The sequence below is a fragment of the Brassica rapa genome, chromosome A08 (assembly GCF_000309985.2).
Source record: "Brassica rapa cultivar Chiifu-401-42 chromosome A08, CAAS_Brap_v3.01, whole genome shotgun sequence".
NCBI lineage: Eukaryota > Viridiplantae > Streptophyta > Magnoliopsida > Brassicales > Brassicaceae > Brassica > Brassica rapa.
Genome location: NC_024802.2, coordinates 5,412,127 through 5,436,154, shown reverse-complemented (window position 1 = coordinate 5,436,154; position 24,028 = coordinate 5,412,127). Strand labels below are relative to the sequence as shown.

Here is a 24,028-nt window from a genome sequence, read left to right as displayed (position 1 = left end):
AAAAACTAATTATCATGTTATATCTCCTAAAAAAATAACTTCTTTGGCTTAATACAAAGTGGTTTAGCGTCTAACCATATAGAAAACAAAAATACTATCAAGACTCTAGAAATTGGAAGATTGCATGCCCATGGTTTCAAGAGCGAGAGAGAGAGAGGTAGATAGAGAGAGATAGCTATTTGTCTTAGACGAGAGATTATTTGAAAACAATAGTATTGAAGCATTACAAAAACAGTAAGACTATAAACTTGTCTGATCAGTTTTGTCATAACTTAAAAACCCAACTAGTTATTTGTTTTTACTGTTGTTTGTATCATCCGTTTCAGCTTTGTTTTACTTTTGAAAACAAGTATTTGAATTTAGTATAAAAGTCCAAAGATGTTTCTTAACCTTCTTTCCATTCAATATAAATAGTCAAAGGATTGTACTATCTGCTCATCAATCAAAACACAGACTCGATAAAAACTCATATATTTGGAGAAATCTTTCTTCTTCTTTTTTCTTGGTCTCATAGTGTCTATTAAATATGTTTTTTTCTTTATGGTGGTTGTCTGTATTGTAGTCTCTGCCAATGCTCAACTACCCCAGTTTCCCATCCTATTTCCTCTTCCACTCCCATTCCAACCAAGTCCCGGTATTCCCGGATTACCTGATGTAGCAAATTGTTGGTCTTCAGTGATGGGTATTCCAGGATGCATTATAGAGATTTACACATCCATACTCACAGGACAATTCGGACATGTAGGTCCTTCTTGTTGCAAAGCATTTTTGGAAGCCGAAGCCAATTGCTTACCTAAACTTCCATTCAACCCACTTTTTCCTCTCAAAGAACAATGTTTAAGAATTGCTAAAGCAGCTCCTCCTACCACAAAATAGAGTTTTACATTAATAGAAGTAATAGCTATGTCGTTTTTATTTTTCAGGGGATTTTAACATTTTAGCTAAATTCTACGACGTTATCCTCCAAAACTACGATTATATAAACAGCATTTTTGAAATAAAAAAATCCTGCATTTCCTTTTATATTAACCATGCGGTTCATGACTGTGAAGATTCTAAACTAATCTTACTTATAAAACATACTTAAATTATACTACAAACTAAAACTATACAATTTAATATTTGGGAAAGTACATGGGCTGCATCTACAAAATAAATATAAAGAAGAACATAAGAGAATGATCGATTTAAGATCCGAGTTTCATTTTACAATAATCTGAAAGAAGTCTATTCATAATTTTTATACAAGCTGTATAAGTTTCCTATCTTTTTATGTTTTTTTTGTTTCATAAACATAGCATTTTTGTGTGTTTTAATGTAACTTTACTACTTCTGTATCTATATATATAAATTTATTAAATGTATATTATATATTAAAGTATGATTATTTTTATTATTAAAATATGTGAAAACTCAAAACTACCTTCTTCGTGAAACATTGAGAAACATATGCACTATAAGAATTCACTTGTGAATACTCAAGACTTGTCTTGGAACATGTCCATCTCTATATTGACTTGTGCATTTACTATCTAAATCAGAAGAATAATAGTTAATAGAAAAATCTATGATTTCGTTATATATGTGTTTAATGACTATATTGTTTCTAAATGATGTTTTTCTCTTTTAAAGAAGTCACCACCTAAAAAAGCCAATATAGTTAGCCCGTTTAAATTGTTAATTTCAACACAATTCTACTCACAAGCTTATTATAAAAACTAATTATCATGTTATCTCTCCTAAAAAAAATAATTGTTTTGGTTTAATAAAAAGTGGTTTAGCGTCTAACCATATAGAAACAAAAATACCATGAGATAGCTATTTGTCTTAGACGGGAGATTATTTGAAAACAATAGTATTGAAGCATAACAAAAACGGTAAGACTATAAACTCGTCTGATCAGTTTTGTCATGACTTAAAAACCCAACTAGTTATTTGTTTTTAATGTTGTTTGTCTCATCGGTTTCAGCTTTGTTTTACTTTTGAAAACAGGTAATTGAATTTAGTATAAAAGTCCAAAGATGTTTCTTAACCTTCTTTCCATTCAATATAAATAGTCAAAGGATTGTACTATCTGCTCATCAATCAAAACACAGACTCGATAAAGACTCATATATTTGGAGAAATCTTTCTACTTCTTTTTTTCTCGTCTCATAATGTCTATTAAATATTTTTTTTTCTTTATGGTGTTTTTCTGTGTTGTAGTTTCTGCCAGTGCTCAACTACCCCAGTTTCCCATCCCATTTCCTTTTCCACTCCCATTCCAACCAAGTCCCGGTATTCCCGGATTACCTGATGTAGCAAAATGTTGGTCTTCAGTGATGGATATTCCAGGATGCATTATAGAGATTTACACATCCATACTCACAGGACAATTCGGACATGTAGGTCCTTCTTGTTGCAAAGCATTTTTGGAAGCCGAAGCCAATTGCTTACCGAAACTTCCATTCAACTTACTTTTTCCACTCAAAGAACAATGTTCAAGAATTGCTAAAGCAGCTCCTCCTACCACAAAATAGAGTTTTACATTAATAGAAGTAATAGCTATGTCGTTTTTATTTTTCAAGGGATTTTAACATTTTAGCTAAATTCTACGACGTTATCCTCCAAAAATATGATTATATAAACAGCATTTTAGAAATAAAAAAATCCTGCATTTCCTTTTATATTATCCATGCGGTTCATGACTGTGAAGATTCTAAACTAATCTTACTTATAAAACATACTTAAATTATACTACAAACTAAAACTATACAATTTAATATTTGGGAAAGTACATGGGCTGCATCTACAAAATAAATATAAAAAAGAACATAAGAGAATGATCGATTTAAGATCCGAGTTTCATTTTACAATAATCTGAAAGAAGTCTATTCATAATTTTTATACAAGCTGTATAAGTTTCCTATCTTTTTATGTTTTTTTTTGTTTAATAAACATAGCCTTTTTGTGTGTTTTAATGTAACTTTACTACTTCTGTATCTACATATATAAATTTATTAAATGTATATTATATATTAAAGTATGATTATTTTTATTATTAAAATATGTGAAAACTCAAAACTATCTTCTTCGTGAAACATTGAGAAACATATGCATTATAAGAATTCACTTGTGAATACTCAAGACTTGTCTTGGAACATGTCCATCTCTATATTGACTTGTGTATTTACTATCTAAATCAGAAGAAGCATAGTTAATAGAAAAAATCTTTGATTTTGTTATATATGTGTTTAATGACTATATTGTTTCTAAATGATGTTTTTCTCTTTTAAAGAAGTCACCACCTAAAAAAGCCAATATAGTTAGCCCGTTTAAATTGTTAATTTCAACACAACTCTACTCACAAGCTTATTATAAAAACTAATTATCATATTATCTCTCCTAAAAAATAATTTCTATGGCTTAATAAAAAGTTGTTTAGCGTTTAACCATATAGTAAACCAAAATACCATTAAGACTCAAGAAATTGGAAGATTGCATGCCCATGGTTTCAAGAGGGAGAGAGAGAGAGAGAGAGAGAGACTGTGTGTGTGTGTGTGTGTGAGAGAGAGAGAGAGAGAGAGAGAGAGTTTTACATTAATAGAAGTAATAGCTATGTCGTTTTTATTTTTCAGGGGATTTTAACATTTTAGCTAAATTCTACGACGTTATCCTCCAAAACTACGATTATATAAACAGCATTTTAGAAATAAAAAAAATCCTGCATTTCCTTTTATATTAACCATGCGGTTCATGACTGTGAAGATTCTAAACTAATCTTACTTATAAAACATACTTAAATTATACTACAAACTAAAACTATACAATTTAATATTTGGGAATGTACATGGGCTGCATCTACAAAATAAATATAATGAGGAACAGAAGAGAATGATCGATTTAAGATCCGAGTTTCATTTTACAATAATCTGAAAGAAGTCTATTCATAATTTTTATACAAGCTGTATAAGTTTCCCATTTTTTCTGTTTTTTTTTTGTTTCATTAAAATAGCATTTTTGTGTGTTTTAATGTAACTTTACTACTTTTGTATCTACATATATAAATTTATTAAATGTATATTATATATTAAATTATGATTATTTTTATTATTTAAATATGTGAAAACTCAAAACTACCTTCTTCGTGAAACATAGAGAAACATATGCACCATAAGAATTCACTTGTGAATACTCAAGACTTGTCCTGGAACATATCCATCTCTATATTGACTTGTGGATTTACTATCTAAATCAGAAGAAGCATAGTTAATAGAAAAAATCTTTGATTTCGTTATATGTCTGTTTAATGACTAAATTGTTTCTAAATGATGTTTTTCTCTTTTAAAAAAGTCACCACCTAAAAAAGCCAATATAGTTAGCCCGTTTAAATTTTTAATTTCAACACAATTCTACTCACAAGCTTATTATAAAAACTAATTATCATGTTATCTCTCCGAAAAAATAATTTCTATGGCTTAATAAAAAGTTGTTTAGCGTTTAACCATATAGTAAACCAGAATACCATTAAGACTCTAGAAATTGGAAGATTGCATGCCCATGGTTTCAAGAGGGAGAGAGAGAGAGACTGTGTGTGTGTGTGTGTGTGAGAGAGAGAGAGAGATAGAGAGAGAGAGAGAGAGAGAGAGAGAGAGAGAGAGAGAGAGAGAGAGAGAGAGAGAGAGAGAGAGAGAGAGAGAGAGAGAGAGAGAGAGAGAGAGGGAGATAGAAAGAGATAGGTATTTGTCTTAAACGGGAGATTATTTGAAAATAATAATATTGAAGCATAACAAAAACGGTAAGACTATAAACTCGTCTGATCAGTTTTTTCATGACTTAAAAGCCCCACTAGTTATTTGTTTTTAATGTTGTTTGTCTCATCAGTTTCAGCTTTGTTTTACTTTTGAAAACAGGTAATTAAATTTAGTATAAAAGTCCAAGTTGTTTCTTAACCTTCTTTCCATTCAATATAAATAGTCAAAGAATTGTACTATCTGCTCATCAATCAAAACACAAACTCAATAAAGACTCATATATTTGGAGAAATCTTTCTTCTTATTTTTTTTTCATTGTCTCATAATGTCTATTAAACATGTTTTTTTCTTTATGGTGTTTGTCTGTGTTGTAGTCTCTGCCAATGCTCAACTACCCCAGTTTCCCATCCCATCCCGTTTCCTTTTCCACTCCCAATCCAACCAAGTCCCGGTATTCCTGGATTACCTGATGTAGCAAAATATTGGTCTTCAATAATGGATATTCCAGGATGCATTATAGAGATTTACACATCCATACTCACAGGACAATTCGGACATGTAGGTCTTTCCTGTTGCAAAGCATTTTTGGAAGCCGAAGCCAATTGCTTACCGAAACTTCCATTCAACCCACTTTTACCTCTCAAAGAACTATGTTCAAGAATTGCTAACGCAGCTCCTCCTACCACAAAATAGAGTTTTACATTAATAGAAGTAATAGCTATGTCGTTTTTATTTTTCAAGGGATTTTAACATTTTAGCTAAATTCTACGACGTTGTCCTCCAAAAATACGATTATATAAACAGCATTTTAGAAATAAAAAAAGTTCCTGCATTTCCTTTTATATTAACCATGCGGTTCATGACTGTGAAGATTCTAAACTTATATTAATTATAAAACATACTTAAATTATACTATAAACTAAAACTATACAATTTAATAGCGGATTTATCCTTGTTAATAGACTGCCCGGATGCCTGCTCATACTTCGTTAGGATGGCTTTGAGTGTTGCGCAATTCTCCTTGTCAGCTTGGAGGAAGAACATTGTATCGTCCGCAAAGAAAAGATGAGATAGCCTAGGACTTCCCCGAGCCACTCGCAGCCCCTGTAGGGAGACTTCCTCTTGCGCTCTATTACATAGACCCGAGAGGACTTCACTACATAGTATGAATATGTAGGGAGAAAGAGGATCGCCTTGGCGGATGCCTCTACTCGGATACTACCTTCCCTTTAGGCAAGCCGTTAATGAGGAAGGATTATGTAACAGAGGAGATATAATGCATTATACATGTGATCAGATTTTGGCGGAATCCCAACCGTTTTAGAACTAAGGAAACAAACTCCCACTCAAGTCGATCGTACGCTTTGCTCATGTCCGTCTAAACCGCCATAGCACACCGCTGTTCCGCTTTGGAGGTCTTGAGGTAATAAAGAACCTCATGGGTAATAAGTACATTGTCACCTATGGCGCGGCCTGGCACAAAGGCTGTCTGATTCTCGGATTTCAGTTTCGTCATCAGGGGCTGCAGTCTTTTGGTAAGGATCTTGGAGTATATTTTATAATAAACGTTGCAGAGTGCAATCGGCTGGTAATCTGAAACTTTCTGAGGGTGGTTTATCTTTGGTATGAAGCGGATATGAGTGTCATTGATGTTCTCCGGCAGCGCTCCTCCCCTAAAGAAACACTAAACTTCTTTGGTGATGTCTGACCCTATCGCGTTCCAATGAGTATGGAAGAAGCCGGCTGAAAATCCGTCCGCGCCAGGAGCTTTATCGGCATGTATCGAGAATGCAGCATCCCTGACCTCCAGCGCAGATGGGATAGCGATAAGGCTCTGGTTCTCTTCTTCTGTGACAATCGGCCGTAGTGCCCGTCTAACCGTTTCCTCTCTTTCACCCGGTTGAGAAGAGAATAGGTTATCAAAATAAGATCCTATAACAGCGATTATTTCTTCCTCCTTATGCACCATCTCGCCATTTTCTCCTTCGATAACCGAGAACCCATTTGCACGTTTCCTAGCTTTTGTTATGGCGTGGAAGTAGCCAGTGTTTCGGTCGCTCAGGTTCAGCCAAAGCAAGCGGCTGCGTTGTGTCCAATACTCTTCTGCAGCGAGGTAAGCAGCATTTAGCATTTCTGATATGTTTTGAATCAACACTGTATCATTTGCCGGACTTGACAGCGCTTCATCTAGCTCCCGTTTCTTTATCTCAATGGTTCGTTGGCTATTGCGCTGCTGTGTTTTATTCCAAGCGGAAATGGCACTTCTGGTAGAGCAGAGCTTAATTGGTGCAGACCGAAGAGTCTGCTGCGGAGCGCCAAGCTTCGGAGATGATCTTTTTGGCTTCTTCATTTTTACACAGTCTCCGATCATACCGGAACAGTCCCCGTTTGTGCCGGCCAACCTTATCAAAGAAGGATAAAAGGGGTTTACGGTCCGAGCTCTCGAAGCCAAGATACTCACATCGAGCAGCCGCAAAGCATTCGGCCCAGTGAGTGTTGAAAACTGCTCTGTCAAGTCGACAGCGGACTAAATGATCACCTCGTTGGCCTCTCCACGATAGGAAGTCTCCTAAGTGTTGCAGATCAAATAGGTCTCCTTCGGAGAAGAATGTGCGAAGATCAGAAAAGGATCCTTCGGCTCGATCAGGTCCACCATCCTTCTCTTCCCCACTGATAAGGTCGTTGAAGTCTCCAGTTAAAAACCATGGTTCCTCTCGGTCTTCATTTTTGACTAAGAGTCGATTCCATAAGAGATTCCTCTCATTTCGATCAGTACTCCCATGAACAAAGGAGGAATAAAAACGTTTTCCTTCAAAAGTCACAACAGTGTCAATTACATGAGTATCAGAATCAAGAACTTGCAGGTTCAGTTCCTGTTTCCAGAAAAGCCCAAATCCTCCGGCTCCATGGCCTGTTGGCGAAACAAGGTGTTGACAATCATATCGTTGACGAAGATGCTCTAGTTTCTTTAGGACTGTTGCATCGGGGTTTTTAGTTTCCATAATGAAGATGATATCAGGCTCGTACTTCTTTGATATCTCTCCAAGGCGACGAACTGTCCGAGGATTCCCCAACCCCTGACAGTTCCAGCTAGCTATCGCTAAGGAGCGGGTGGGATGGAATCCGAAAATCCATCCTTCTCCTTGTCGGTTTTGGGATAAAGTTGGCCAGCAGGACATTTTCCGAGGCTGTAGATGAGTCTTGTTGGGCCACTGCACGAGAGGTTCCACCTCTTGCATCGCTTTTCTTGGTAGTTTTTGCAGCATTGGACTTCCGGCGAGCTGGAGAGGGCTTAGGTTGTGAGACTCTTCTTTTCTTAGGTGCTGGGCTAGCTGGCATGGTTTGTTTTCCTGGTGCCTTACTGCTACCAGGAGGGCGCCCTGGCTTTCTCTTAGTTGTACACGGTGCTGAGGCCTCATTCTCAGTGTTTGCATCAGTTAAAGCCTGGCCTATTCTCATAGTTGCCGGCACTCTCTTTTCCCTGTCTACATCTCTGTGCGAGTGGCTTCTAGGTGGTGGCCCTAAGCGTTGGGTGGCAGGTAGTTTCGGTCGAGGCTTCGGCCTAAGCGTTGAGATGCAGGAATATGCTCAGGGGTATCATTAAGCGTGGTGTTAATTTGGTTCTCCAAGTTTGCCGTGAGAGAAGCTCGCACCATCAGCGATGCAGCTTCCTCAAATTCTCATCTCTCCTCTGCTTGTCTTAACCATTCCTTTCAAGCCTCTCTCTCTGTTGGATCAGCACATTGTGAGTATTGCTTCATAGCATCTCTAACTTCTCCCACTGCATCCTGAAGCGCTATATGAGGTAGAGACTCATCCCTGATCTGATGGGGAATCCCCCGATCAGCGTTCTCAGGGTAGCTCTTTGAAGCACTAGAGTCTATATCTTTTAACATTGGAGGTTGTTTCGGGACCTCTCGGTAGAAGCTGCGACTTGGGGGAGCTGGGAGCTGGCGGTGCCTGTAATATTCTCTGTCTCGGGGTGCCCGTTCAGACCCATGTCCTGAGCGTTCACTAGCTAGGTAGGAACGACGATGGCCACTTCTCTCCTGCCACGAGTTAGTCTGAGCTTTGTAGTTTCTGCGGTGTGAAGCTTATCTACGTTCGTTAGTGTAGCTTTTTCCTTTCTCGTTGTTGCGGATTGAAGCTGAGAACTGGAAAGGAGGATTGAGGGGCTGATCCCTAGCTCGGAGGATATCAGGGTCATGGCTTGAAGCAGAGTTTTTGTCTTTGGTGGTGCCCACTGGATGTCCTGAGGTGTTACCTTCGTCTGCTGCCTTCAGGGCGCAAGCTTCAGCTCTAGCTACCAGACATTCCTTAAGTTCATGATCAAATTTTAGACATTTTGTGCAGTGTTTGTCAAGCTTTTCATACACCAGATTTGTGTGGACCTCATCGCCATTGTGGAATTCGACCACCGAGCTTTTAATAAGAGGGAGTAGTCCATCTATATGGACTCTCATGCGGGCTGAAACAGCAGAAATCTCCGCCTTTTCATAGAACCCAATATCTTCCCCAATCACTTTAATAGTAGCTTATGTCCAAAGATGAACAGGTAGACCTTGCACTTTAATCCAAAACAGGATTAGAGAGGGGAAGTTAGGAGATATCGTGGGCTCCCAACGCTGCAAGATGATCATCCATCGAGCATAATGATATGGTCGTTGCTCCAGCACCGCTAGTAGATCTGTTTCACGCTCAAACTGAAACTGGAACAAGCCATTTCCCAAACCCGAGCCCACAGGTTTGAATTCAGTCTTCCAGTGTTCAGTAAAAAACAGAATCAGCGACCAAACCTTTTGGACTGACTTGTTTGTCACGCGACCAATGAGGGTCAGGGAGTGTTTTCTCAGCTGCTCTGCATTCTCTGGCTGGGAAACTTTCACACGAGCCGAACGAGAAGGTTGTTGGAGGGCGAAATCTATTCCTTTGCCCTTCTCAGCCGAGGAGATTCTTCTATGTTCCATGGTAGGAGAAAAAAACCCGACCTCTTAGATTTGTTGTCTGCGTTAGATTGGCTAGATTGAGGGAATCCCCTGAATTCTAAGAACATACGAGGTGAGTTGGTTTGGCCCTTTTGATTTGGAGAGGTGTCGAGTAGGGAGTTTACTGTGGTGCTATAATCAGATAGCCAGTGTCGGGAATCCCCAGAATCAATCTTGTTGAACTACAAAAGAGGTCACAGGTTGAAGAGTTGTTCTGAGTTATACCCACAGAGAAGCTTTTGACCGCCGATTCGCTGAGAGTAGCTGCCCGTCGTCATGTTAAGAGTTTCGTGACTGCTTACCGGTGGTGGAGGTGGACCTGTCGACCGGAGTCGCAGGTGGAACCCGGTGTGTTTCCGTCAGAACACTCTACAGACCGTTGGATTATTCTAAAAGAGGGAATTTTTTGAATTGGTAGAAAGGTTTCAGAGGGCTGCACCAATCAGAAGCAAGGGACCGTTGGTCGGTAGGGTGGTTAGTCAAGCGGTCCGAAGGAGGAAAGCTTTTCTCGAGTCTCGTGCCTGAGAGAGAATTACCTACCTTTTTTTTACACTGATACTATTTGATACTAAATTGTTTCTAAATGATGTTTTTCTCTATTAAAGAAGTCGCCATAAACAAGCCAATCTAATTAGCCCGTTTAAATTATTGTTTTCAACCCAATTCTACTCACAAGCTTATTATAAATGTAACTTTACTACTGATGTATCCATTTTACTGATATTAATTATAATACATATATTAATTTATTTATTTAATGTAAATTATATATTAAATATGATTATTTTTATTATTAAATTGTGTGAAAACTCCAAACTACCTTCTTCGTGAAACATAAAGAAACATATGCACTCTAAGAATTCACTTGTGAACACTCAAGACTTGTCTTGGAACATGCCCATCTCTATATTGACTTGTGCATCTAAACTATTAAAACAGAAGTACATTTTAACCCTGAATTTTCCTTAATAATTACAATGGGATGCCATTGCTTTTAATTCTAGCTTACAAGGGAAATTATTGTTCCACATCTAACCAAATTTAAACGTATGCATAACAAAGTATATCTCGGTTACATACTATTTAAACAATCCTATTATTTCTATCTAAAATTCAATCGAATACTTATATATACCACTTGGTTTTGGGACACGTACACAATTGGTTTAGATTATTTATCGGTTTAGTGTTGTCAACAGAATCAAATCCAACATTTCCAGAATTAAATTGACTACTTTTGTATACAAAGTTTGTAGAACGTACCACAACAAATCGATCCATTATATAACATCGTTCTTCAAACAGGCCATTAATACAGCAGCAGGCGATAAAGAATATAGTAAAACTAATCTAATAACCAGTTATATCTCGGTTTTAATTATGATCTTCACAATCCAATTAATCTATTAACGGCACAATTAAATATTTTTATATACCGATTGGTTTTGAAACACGTACACAATTGGTTTAGATTATTTCTCGATTTAGTTTTGTCAATAGAATCAAATCCAAGATTTCCATGAACACTCTTTTGTATTAGTTATATCCAAAATGTATTGAAAATTCTGAATTGGTTAGTTAATATACAAAGATATCTTTTTTTTCGACCAAATCTAAACTAATAAATTCGTATCCCAATTAAATCACGTAACATTTAAAAAACCTTACATATTTTTAATCAATTAATTATCCTACTAAAACTAAAATTGAAGTATAAAATAATACTTACCTATTTTAAGTTGTTTCTTAATGAATCTTTTTTGACTCCCTCTTTTGGGCTTGTGTTCTCTCTCTACTCTTTCAAGAGAATATTCTTGATAAGGGAAGTGGGGCTTACGGGTGGGATTTTTTCCTCTTTTTGAGTCTATCATAAACAGAAAATCTATATTATTTGGGTAAAGATTTAAGCAAATATCGTGTTTTTTTACAAAAAACTAGGGTTTTCAGTAGCCGTCCTTGAGTATTGGGGGTGGTTTGTGAAGAACTAAGGGTTTGGAGTAAACTCTCGATATATTCTCCATGAATATTGAGAAATTTTTTGAGTCCATGTCACTGGAGGAGGAGGAGGTACCTTTTAACCTACCGGACTTACCTCAATTCAGCGCTGTGGAGAGGAATAAGATGAGTATAATGGGAAGAACGTTAAACCCAGAGAGTCAAAAGATCAGTGATCTGATTTTGGATATGCCAAGGAAGTGGCAAGTATATGATAGAGTTAAAGGGATTGCTCTATCGAAAACGACTTTCCAGTTTGTGTTTAAGTTCGAACATGACCTTGAAGAAGTGATGAGGAAACGGGTGTGGACGTTTAATGAATGGAGCATTGTGATTGATCGGTGGGTAGAGAAGCCACCTGAAGATTACCTAAAGTATTTGCTGGTGTGGGTGCAGATTCGAAATATTCTGGTGAATCACTATACTGCAGAAGCTATTGAAGCCTTTGGGGATTTGATCGGGAGGGTGGATGTGGTTGCTTTTGATTCAAACAAAGCTCAGAGTCATGACTATGTGCGGGTCAGAGTGTTTTTTGATGTGTCACGACCAGTGAGAAAGGAGAAGGTTATTAATTTACCTCGAGGTGGCTCAGTTACTCTTCGTTATGATTTCGAGAGGATCCAGAAGCGATGCTATCACTGCCAGCGATTGACCCATGAAAAAGATAAATGTCCTTTGCTTATTCAGGCGAGAAGGGAGCAATCTGATGCAAGGAGACAGAGAGTTGTGGCAGCGAAACAGAGCAGTGAACACTGTATTCAGAAGAATGACCCCCTTTATGGAGTTCTGTCTGATGACCAAGTGGGCATTGATAGGGCTACAGGAAGAAGGAAAATCAATCCTGATGTGTTGCAGAACATGAGAGAGTATATCCTGGCCGCAGATGGTGGTGAAAAGCGGGTGCGGGAGGAACGTGTGAGACAGTCTATCCTGGATTTGGAGAAGAATCCTAGGGGTCAAAAAGAATTTCTGAGGTTAGAGCCGGCTCCAGTTGTCATTTCAGATGTGATAGGGAGAAAGGGTTGATATTTGACTATTCCGGCAAGGACTGTGAGAAGGCTAGAGAGGAGAAAGAAGGGAGCAGAGCGAGTGATGATTCACGCGGGAATTTTAATTCGAATGGGAAGGATCAGATTTTTTCAACACCAAGTGGATCTATTGAATGTTCAACGGGTTTTAGTGCGGGTTACACCGTGGCTAGCTCTTCCGGGACTTCAAGATCCAAGGGCGGTGGTCGTCGACGTCCTCCAAGGAGACAAAGATCTTTCAAATCCAAACCAACAGGCTCTGCAAATATTGGTGTAGAAGGTGGAGAGGACACACAAGAGAATATGGCTACTAAGAGAAGGGCAGAGGAAGTAGCAGGGAATTATGCAAAAATCGCAAGGCGTACTAACTCAGAGGTGGTCCCAAATGGGGGACTGCCGGATCAGTAATGAGGATAATGAGTTGGAATTGTCAAGGATTGGGACGGTCTCAAGACTTGACAATTCCCCGTCTCAAAGAAATACGTAAAAAATATTTCCCAGAGATGATTTTTCTTATGGAAACGAAACAAAAGAAGGAGTTAGTAGTCGATCTGCAAGTGTCTTTAGGGTATGATAGAGTGTTTCAGGTGGAGCCCAATGGGCTCAGTGGTGGTTTGGCGTTATTGTGGAAGCGGGAAGTAAGTGTGGTTGTGAAGTTTGCTGATAAGAATGTGGTTGACTGTGCAATCTCGTATGGAGGATACAGTTTCTGTGTATCCTTTGTCTATGGTGAACCGAGTCAGATAGGGAAAGAGAAGGTGTGGGAACGTCTGATGAGGTTGGGGGCTGGCCGCAAGGAGTCTTGGTGTATGGTGGGAGACTTTAATGAAATTCTGAACAACGAGGAGAAGATTGGTGGTCCTAAACGTAGTGATACATCTTTCAAGGAGTTTGCTGATATGTTGAAAGTGTGTGAGATGGCTGAGATCTCTGGTGTGGGAGATGCTTTCACGTGGGCTGGAAAGAGATACCAAAAATATATTCAGTGCAAACTGGATAGATGTTTTGCGAATAAGGAGTGGAGGAGAGTTTTTTATCAAGCGTCTCAGGAGTTTATGGAGAAATTAGGTTCGGATCACAGGCCGGTGATGGTGAACTTGGTTAATCAACATGAGAAAAGAAGAGGGGCTTTTCGTTTCGACAAAAGGATGGTGGGTAAAGTAAGAGTGGCTGAGACAATACAGGAGGCATGGAGTGGTCTGGGAAGTCTGTCATTAATGAAGAGAATTGGAGCTGTTCGACAATCTCTGAGTAGGTGGAAGAGAGAGAATAATCAGAACTCATGTGTGATGATGCAGCAGCTGAGGGATGCTTTGGAGCTGGAATCCTCCTCTACTTCACCTGACTTTGTGCTGATCCAAGATCTGAAATTTAAGATTGGCAAAGCCTTTAAGGAAGAGGAAGATTTTTGGATGCAAAAAAGTCGAGATAAGTGGCTTGTAGTTGGAGATAATAATACAAGTTTTTTTCACGCATCTGTGAAAGCATCTAGACAACGGAATCAACTTACTAAGCTTATTTATGACGAAGGTGTGGTTGCTTCTTCTAATGACCAGATGGGGAAGGTAGCAACAGAGTATTTTGAGAAGCTTTTCAAATCAAATGGTGTTTCTGAGACCAACGGTTTTTTCACCGGGTTTGAACCAAAGGTGACAGAGCAAATGAATCAAAAATTGATCAAGGAGGTGACTGAGGAAGATGTTCGTGCTGCAGTGTTTGCGATTAAACCATCGAGTGCTCCAGGCTGTGACGGGATGAATGGATTATTCTTTCAACAGTATTGGGAGATCATCGGCCCTGATGTGGTGAGAGAAGTTCAGAATTTCTTTCACACTGGTGTCTTTCCAGAGGAGTGGAACTTCACACAAATATGCCTGATTCCAAAAATACCAAACCCGACGCTAATGGTTGATCTACGACCTATCAGTCTATGCTCGGTCATGTATAAGATAGTCTCGAAAATATTGGTTGCTAGGATGAAGCCTCTTTTGGAAGTTATTGTGTCGCCTACCCAGTCTGTGTTTGTTCCAGAGAGACTGATATCAGATAATATCATTATTGCACATGAGGTGGTTCATGGCCTGAGATCACATGATAGAATCTCTAAGGAATTCATGGCAATTAAAACTGATATGTCAAAAGCATATGACAGAATTGAGTGGAACTATCTTGATGAGTTTCTAAACGCCCTTGGTTTTCATCAGAATTTTCGTCAATGGATTATGTTCTGTGTGCGATCTGTTACATACACTGTTTTGATTAACGGAGAAGCTCAAGGGATGATACGTCCGGGGAGAGGGTTGAGACAGGGGGATCCTTTGTCTCCTTTTCTCTTTGATCTGTGTACTGAAGGGCTATCACATCAGCTCAATGAGGCGGAACGTAGAGGAGAAATAAGTGGTATCCAATTCTCTGAGCAAGGGCCATCAGTTCATCATCTTTTTTTTGCTGATGATTCCTTGTTAATTCTAAAGGCAGAGGAGGCTGAGGGTAATGCAGTTTGTAAGGTCTTAAAGCTGTATGAGGAGATATCTGGCCAGTTAATTAACTTTAACAAGTCGGCTATTACTTTTGGGAAGAAGATTGGAGACAGTATAAGAACCAAAATCAAAGAGATGACTGGGATTGCGAATGAAGGAGGTACAGGGAAATATCTTGGGTTACCGGAATGTTTTAGCGGATCAAAGGTGGAGATGCTGCAGTATATTCACGAGAAGATGAGGTCTCGGTTTCATGGATGGTATGGCAAGTTTCTTTCGGCAGGGGGGAAGGAGGTTTTACTCAAAGCTGTGGCTATGGCAATGCCAGTTTTTGCTATGTCAGTGTTTAAGCTACCTAAAATCACTTGTCGGAATCTAACTAGTGCAATGACCAATTTCTGGTGGAATGCTCAAGAAGGAAAAAAGAAAATCCATTGGGTTTCTTGGGAGAGGATGTGCCTTGAGAAAAAGAATGGTGGTTTAGGGTTTCGAGACTTGGAGAAATTTAATCAAGCCTTGCTTGCCAAGCAAGGGTGGAGATTGCTTATGAACTCGGATTCTTTATGCGCGCGGTTCCTGCGTAGCAGGTATTATCCTAATGGTGATTTCTTATCGGCTAGTCTGGGATCTAGACCATCTTATGCTTGGAGGAGTATTCTTTTTGGTCGGATACTGTTGGAAAAAGGACTTCGTCGAGATGTTGGATCAGGGGAGGATATCAATGTATGGATGGATAAGTGGTTGTTTGATGAGGTTCCGAAGGCACCACTGAGGAAACCTGTCCTTTTCAATCTGGACTTGCGTGTTTGTGATCTGATTTGCCCTCATACAAAGACATGGGACCTGGAAAAGCTACAAGAAAACTTCTTTGATGCGGATATAAAACTGATTTTGAAACAGAAACCGGCTATGGGGGAGAAGGATGCTTACGAGTGGGTGCATAACAGATGGGGAGCATACACAGTGAAGTCGAGGTACTGGTTAGCCTGTTCTTTGGATCAGTCGGAGGTTCGCAGGGAGGCTGTGGCAAGACCTTCTCTGAATGAGCTTAGGAGTAAAGTGTGGAAGGTCAATACAGCGCAAAAAATTCGCATTTTCTTGTGGAAAGCTTTATCTAATGCACTATCAGTGACGGATGAGTTGATTGCTAGGGGGATGAAGGTTGACTCAAGATGTCAAAGATGTGTTTTTTCGAGTGAATCGATTAATCATATTTTATTTTCTTGTCCGGTTGCGAGGCTACTATGGGCACAAATTGGGTTTCCTTTTCCTCCCAGAGGTTTTGAGAACCGAACTTTACTGGAGAATTTTGCCTATCTACTGGAAATCAAATCGAATAAGGAGTTCCCTGATGCTCTTACTCGTATTTTCCCGTGGGTCCTCTGGATGCTATGGAAAAATAAGAATGCTTTTGAGTTTGAAGGTAAAGTGTACGCAGTTGAGGCTACAGTGGAGAAAATTAAAGATGATGCAAGACAATGGTTTGAGGTTCATCTCCCCACGGTGAACAATGAGGAGACTTGTCGCAGAAGGAATAGTAAGGTGCAGTGGAAAGCTCCTAGTGCTGGTTTTTTAAAGTGCAACGTAGGTGTCGCCTGGACTAAAAGTACTAAACTAGCTGGGGCGGCTTGGTTTGCTCGAGATAGCAGAGGGGTGGTTCAGTTGCAGAGCAGGAGAGCTTTTAGTGGAATTGACTCATTAGTAGAAGCTAAACACCTTGCTCTTGTGTGGGCGATTGAAAGCATGGCTTTTCATAAGATAAATAAGGTGTTTTTTGAAGTAGAAGCTCCTGATTTGGTGGGTGCGATTACGAGACCTCGGGCTTGGCCTGCCTTCAGGGGCTATGGTGCGGAGATTCTTGAGGTGTTACAGAGGATAGGTGAATGGGAGCTGCAGTCTATTTCAAGAGAGGAAAATAAATGTGCTTTCTTGATGGCGAGAAGTGTGACAAAGGAGCAACGCTTACAGTCTTATGTGGCACAAGGAGAGCCGGAATGGTTGACAGGGGTTCTTGATGAAGACAGGGCAAGGAGGTGAGGAACTGGGTGGTGTGTGAAATTATTTTTTCCTTACGTGGGTATGTGAAGGAGCAGGGTTTGATAAGGATATGGGTGGGGTTTGTTGGAGCTGTCGACATGGATGAGTTTTTTGGCTCGGTTTATGTCTGTATTTCATTTTGATCTTTGATCATTGTCCTTGCTTTTATGCTACTTCTTTTGTTTCTCAGAGTTAAAAAAAAAAAGTTGTTTCTTAATTTTTAGAGATTTTATTTTCCTTTTTATTAACTATAACCATTTCATTGATTATCTTTTCTAATTTATTCGACAGCATTTATTAAAAACTATAAAACATAACTTACTTATTTTTAAGTGTTTATCACTTTTCTAATTATATCATTAATTGTATTTACTATAATAACTTGACATCATTTAGTTCTATATGTTAGCAATAATAATTACACATGTATGAATAAATTACTTCATTCATAACAAAAATTCAAACATGTTAACAAAGAATTTTTATTTGGTATATAATCAATACATGGACATTTAAGTACTCAGTCGAATACAAATCAGTTTTTTGGATATCAACTTTTTGGTTTTAAAATTAAACTTCATTCGGATATTACAAGTTTCCTATCAGAATTCAAGTCGAATTCTTCTAGGCCCAGATAAGTTCATAAAAACTTAAAAATATTCAAATAATCTATTATTTAGAAATGTCATTAAACAAATTAAAAAAAAGACCTAAAAAATAAAAACCCCGTGCGAATGCACAGGTCAAACTCTAGTTTACTATCTAAATAAGAAGAAGCATAGTTATATAGAAACAATATTTGATTTCATTATATGTGTTTTAATGACTAAATTTTTTCTAAATGATGTTTTTCTCTGTTAAAGAAGTCGCTACCTAAACGAGCCAATATAGTTATCCTGTTTAAATTTTTATTTTCAAAACAATTCTACTCACAAGCTTATTATAGAAATTGGTTATCATGTTATCTCTCCTTAATAATTAATATCTTTGGCTTAATGAAAAGTTGTTTAGTGTCTAACCATATAGAAAACGAAAATACAATCGAAGACTTTAGAAATTGGAAGATTGCATGCCCCTGGTTACAAGAGAGAGAGAGAGAGAGAGAGAGAGAGAGAGAGAGAGAGAGAGAGAGAGAGAGAGAGAGAGAGAGAGAGAGAGAGAGAGAGAGAGAGAGAGAGAGAGAGAGAGAGAGAGAGAGAGAGAGAGAGAGAGAGAGAGAGAGAGTCTCTCTCCCTAGAATCTTTCTTATCACATCCCTCATCCTCACATTTAATTTATGTGTTCAATTACGCATTTCTGTTTTGAAATGATTTGAACCGGTTCAAACGGAACCAAGCTCAGTTTATTCTATTTTGGTTTGGTTAAAGTTTTGAAACCCCAAAGTCTGAAATCAAAGGGGAGAACCACCCTAGTTGGGGGAGGGGAATTTAAATCCACAAAACTGACTGATTTCGTATCGAAATAATGTTTGGAAATCCTTAACCATTATATTTAATTTAATTGGTTTTGAATATTATTTTTTACACAAGTAGCTGTTACGAGTAATAAATAGATGATATAGGCGATTGGGAATTCTTCAATGGCCTCCTCTTAGAGAGAGAGAGAGAGAGAGAGAGAGAGAGAGAGAGAGAGAGAGAGAGAGAGAGAGAGAGAGAGAGTGTGTGTGTGTGTGTGTGTGTGAGAGAGAGAGAGAGAGAGAGAGAGGGAGATAGATAGAGAGAGATAGCTATTTGGATTAGACATGAGATTATTTGAAAACAATAGTATTGAAGCATAACAAAAACGGTAAGACTATAAACTGGTCTGATCAGTTTTGTCATGACTTAAAAGTTATGAAATAATGTTTGGAAATCCGTAACCGTTAGATTTAATTTAATTGGTTTTGAATATTATTTTATTACACAAGTAGCCGTTACGAGTAATAAATAGATGATATAGGCGATTGGGCATTCTTCAACGGCCTCCTCTTTGAGGGAGAGAGAGAGAGTGTGTGTGTGATAGAGAGAGAGAGAGAGGGAGATAGATAGAGAGAGAGATGGCTATTTGGCTTAGACATGAGATTATTTGAAAACAATAGTATTGAAGTATAACAAAAATGGTAAGACTATAAACTGGTCTGATCAGTTTTCTCATGACTTAAAAGTCCACTAGTTATTTGATATTAATGTTTTTTTGTCTCATCGGTTTCAGCTTTGTTTTACTTTTGAAAACAGGTAATTAAATTTAGTATAAAAGTCCAAAGATGTTTCTTAACCTTCTTTCCATTCAATATAAATAGTCAAAAGATTGTATTATCTGCTTATCAATCAAAACACAAACTCGATAAAGACTCATATATTTGGAGAAATATTTCTTCTTCTTTTTCTTTATCTCATAATGTCTATTAAACAAGTAGCCGTTACGAATAATAAATTAATTGGTTTTGAATATTATTTTATTACACAAGTAGCCGTTACGAGTAATAAATAGATGATTGGGCATTCTTCAACGGCCTCCTCTTTGAGGGAGAGAGAGAGTGTGTGTGTGTGATAAAGAGAGAGAGAGCGAGATAGATAGAGAGAGATAGCTATTTGGCTTAGACATGAGATTATTTGAAAACAATAGTATTGAAGTATAACAAAAACGGTAAGACTATAAACTGGTCTGATCAGTTTTTTCATGACTTAAAACTCCACTAGTTATTTGATATTAATGTTTTTTGTCTCATCGGTTTCAGCTTTGTTTTACTTTTGAAAACAGGTAATTAAGTTTAGTATAAAAGTCCAAAGATGTTTCTTAACCTTCTTTCCATTCAATTTAAATAGTCAAAAGATTGTATTATCTGCTTATCAATCAAAACACAAACTCGATAAAGACTCATATATTTGGAGAAATATTTCTTCTTCTTTTTCTTTATCTCATAATGTCTATTTAACATGTTTTTTTCTTTATGGTGTTTGTCTGTGTTATAGTGTCTGCCAATGCTCAACTACCCCAGTTTTCCATCCCATTTTCTTTTTCACTCCCATTCCAACCAAGTCCCGGTATTTCGGATTACCTGATGTAGCAAAATGTTGGTCTTCAGTGATGGATATTCCAGGATGCATTATAGAGATTTGCACATCCATACTCATAGGAAAATTCGGACATATAGGTCATTCTTGTTGCAAAGCTTTTTCGGAAGCAGAAGCCAATTGCTTACCGAAACTTCCATTCAATCTACTTTTTTCTCTCAAAGAACAATGTGTAAGAATTGCTAACGCAGGTCCCCCTACCACAAAATAGAGTCTTATATTAATAGAAGTAATAGCTACGTTGTTTTTATTTCTCAAGGTATTTTTACTTTTTAGCTTGAAATATGTGTGTGCGTGAGAGAGAGAGAGAGAGAGAGAGAGAGAGAGAGAGAGAGAGAGAGAGAAGAAAGAGAGAGAGAGAGAGAGAGAGAGAGAGAGAGAGAGAGAGAGAGAGAGAGAGAGAGAGAGAGAGAGAGAGAGAGAGAGAGAGAGAGAGAGAGTCTCTCTCCCTAGAATCTTTCTTATCACATCCCTCATCCTCACATTTAATTTATGTGTTCAATTACATATTTCTGTTTTGAAATGATTTGAACCGGATCAAACGGAACCAAGCTCAGTTTATTCTATTTTGGTTTGGTTAAAGTTTTGAAACCCCAAAGTCTGAAATCAAAGGGGAGAACCACCCTAGTTGGGGGAGGGGAATTTAAATCCACAAAATTGACTGATTTCGTATCGAAATAATGTTTGAAAATCCTTAACCATTATATTTAATTTAATTGGTTTTGAATATTATTTTATTACACAAGTAGCTGTTACGAGTAATAAATAGATGATATAGGCGATTGGGCATTCTTCAATGGCCTCCTCTTTGAGAGAGAGAGAGAGAGAGAGAGAGAGAGAGAGAGAGAGAGAGAGAGAGTGTGTGTGTGTGTGAGAGAGAGAGAGAGAGAGAGAGAGAGAGAGAGAGAGGGAGATAGATAGAGAGAGATAGCTATTTGGATTAGACATGAGATTATTTGAAAACAATAGTATTGAAGCATAACAAAAACGGTAAGACTATAAACTGGTCTGATCAGTTTTGTCATGACTTAAAAGTTATGAAATAGTGTTTGGAAATCTGTAACCGTTAGATTTAATTTAATTGGTTTTGAATATTATTTTATTACACAAGTAGCCGTTACGAGTAATAAATAGATGATATAGGCGATTGGGCATTCTTCAACGGCCTCCTCTTTGAGGGTGAGAGAGAGTGTGTGTGTGTGATAGAGAGAGAGAGAGGGAGATAGATAGAGAGAGAGATAGCTATTTGGCTTAGACATGAGATTATTTGAAAACAATAGTATTGAAGTATAACAAAAACGGTAAGACTATAAACTGGTCTGATCAGTTTTCTCATGACTTAAAAGTCTACTAGTTATTTGATATTAATGTTTTTTTGTCTCATCGGTTTCAGCTTTGTTTTACTTTTGAAAACAGGTAATTAAATTTAGTATAAAAGTCCAAAGATGTTTCTTAACCTTCTTTCCATTCAATATAAATAGTCAAAAGATTGTATTATCTGCTTATCAATCAAAACACAAACTCGATAAAGACTCATATATTTGGAGAAATATTTCTTCTTCTTTTTATTTATCTCATAATGTCTATTAAACAAGTAGCCGTTACGAATAATAAATTAATTGGTTTTGAATATTATTTTATTACACAAGTAGCCGTTACGAGTAATAAATAGATGATTGGGCATTCTTCAACGGCCTCCTCTTTGAGGGAGAGAGAGAGTGTATGTGTGTGATAAAGAGAGAGAGAGGGAGATAGATAGAGAGATAGCTATTTGGCTTAGACATGATATTATTTGAAAACAATAGTATTGAAGTATAACAAAAACGGTAAGACTATAAACTGGTCTGATCAGTTTTTTCATGACTTAAAACTCCACTAGTTATTTGATATTAATGTTTTTTGTCTCATCGGTTTCAGCTTTGTTTTACTTTTGAAAACAGGTAATTAAGTTTAGTATAAAAGTCCAAAGATGTTTCTTAACCTTCTTTCCATTCAATATAAATAGTCAAAAGATTGTATTATCTGCTTATCAATCAAAACACAAACTCGATAAAGACTCATATATTTGGAGAAATATTTCTTCTTCTTTTTCTTTATCTCATAATGTCTATTTAACATGTTTTTTCTTTATGGTGTTTGTCTGTGTTATAGTCTCTGCCAATGCTCAACTACCCCAGTTTTCTATCCCATTTTCTTTTTCACTCCCATTCCAACCAAGTCCCGGTATTTCGGATTACCTGATGTAGCAAAATGTTGGTCTTCAGTGATGGATATTCCAGGATGCATTATACAGATTTACATATCCATACTCATAGGAAAATTCGGTCATATAGGTCATTCTTGTTGCAAAGCTTTTTCGGAAGCAGAAGCCAATTGCTTACCGAAACTTCCATTCAATCTACTTTTTCCTCTCAAAGAACAATGTGTAAGAATTGCTAACGCAGGTCCCCCTACCACAAAATAGAGTCTTATATTAATAGAAGTAATAGCTACGTTGTTTTTATTTCTCAAGGTATTTTTACTTTTTAGCTTGATATATGTGTGTGTGTGTGTGTGTGTGAGAGAGAGAGAGAGAGAGAGAGAGAGAGAGAGAGAGAGAGAGAGAGAGAGAGAGAGAGAGAGAGAGAGAGAGAGAGAGAGAGAGAGAGAGAGAGAGAGCTATTTGTCTTAAACAGGAGATTATTTGACTTGTGCATTTACTATCTAAGTCACAAGAAGCATAATTATATAGAAAAAATATTTGATTTCGTTATATGTATTTTAATGACTAAATTGTTTGTAAATAATGTTTTTTCCTCTTAAAGAAGTTGCCACCTAAACAAGCCAATATAGTTAGCCCATTTTTTCAACAAATTCTACTCACAAGCTTATTAAAAAACTGGTTATCATGTTATCTCTTCTAAAAAATTAATTTCTTTGGCTTAATCAAAAATTGTTTAGCGTCTAACAATAGTTAAACTCAAAATACCATCAAAACTCTAGAAATTGAAAGATTGCATGACCATGGTCTCAAGAGGGAGAGAGAAAGATAGAGAGGAGAGAGAGAGAGAGGGAGGAGTGAGAGTGTGAGAGAGAGAAATTAATAAAATTAATTTTTATATATATATATTACTATTTTGAAATAGTTATTAATAAATTTTACAGATCCGGATACCCGGACTAAAAAATTAAAACATCCAAATCCAGATCCGGTTTTGACGGATCCAACATTTTACTATTCGGATCCAGATTCAGTCCTTTCGGATATCTGGATTTTCGGATCAGATCCGGATCTCGGATAAAAGTTACATGCCTACTTTAAACCAAGCTTGTCACAAAGTTGGGACGTTTTTAATGCTTAGAGAATTAATGAATTGGCAAATTTCGAAAAAGAAAAGAAAATTTCAAACTGATTTGTATGAAAAATATATAAAGAATTAATAAAATTATATAAGGCAACACGTGGCGTCGTATACATGTGTTGATCCACACGAGTCTGATGTTTGAGAAGTCTGTACTGCAGACATTTATATACACGAACATATTTTATATTTCTAAGGTACTGTTGCAAAAATCCTACACCATGAGTATTAGAGCAAAACGAAATGTATGTTTTAGACCAAAGCTGTGTTTTTTTCTCGCCCACCTGAGAACAAAATGCATGTCTATTAGAGATCAGACGAATTACAGAGTGCAAACGCAAATGAAAAAAATGATTAGAGGAGAAGCGAGAAAGAG

The 24,028-nt window shown here is 37.4% G+C and overlaps 3 protein-coding genes and 3 pseudogenes across 4 annotated transcripts in view; 5 read left to right on the top strand and 1 right to left on the bottom strand.

Annotated features, from left to right (window-relative positions):
* Positions 1–471: 471 nt before the first annotated feature.
* On the top strand, positions 472–936 carry LOC117127310 (the record flags this gene model as incomplete). The annotated part of the gene is made up of 1 exon (XM_033277288.1): positions 472–936. A coding segment is annotated over one exon (405 nt), but the record flags the coding sequence as incomplete, so codon positions are not given.
* On the top strand, positions 917–3,852 carry LOC103833363. The gene has a single exon (XM_033277286.1). It carries the CDS (start codon positions 2,157–2,159, stop codon positions 2,517–2,519), a length of 363 nt encoding a protein of 120 aa, XP_033133177.1. The 5' UTR covers positions 917–2,156; the 3' UTR covers positions 2,520–3,852.
* Positions 3,853–4,100: 248 nt separating this feature from the next.
* LOC117127306 lies at positions 4,101–5,671 on the top strand (annotated as a pseudogene).
* Positions 5,672–8,593: 2,922 nt separating this feature from the next.
* The window catches only part of LOC103833364, a 24,796-nt gene continuing 9,361 nt past the window's right edge, over positions 8,594–24,028 (bottom strand). The window contains exon 7 of one of the 2 annotated variants that reach the window (XM_033277283.1): positions 8,594–9,155. In XM_033277283.1, the coding sequence (XP_033133174.1) occupies positions 8,828–9,155 (328 nt within the window). In that variant the 3' untranslated portion in view covers positions 8,594–8,827. Of the gene's footprint in view, positions 9,156–23,716; positions 23,937–24,028 lie in introns of those variants that run through there. The other variant, XR_004450243.1, reaches the window with a different exon arrangement.
* Positions 20,161–20,560, top strand: LOC117127308 (annotated as a pseudogene).
* LOC117127309 lies at positions 22,427–23,450 on the top strand (annotated as a pseudogene).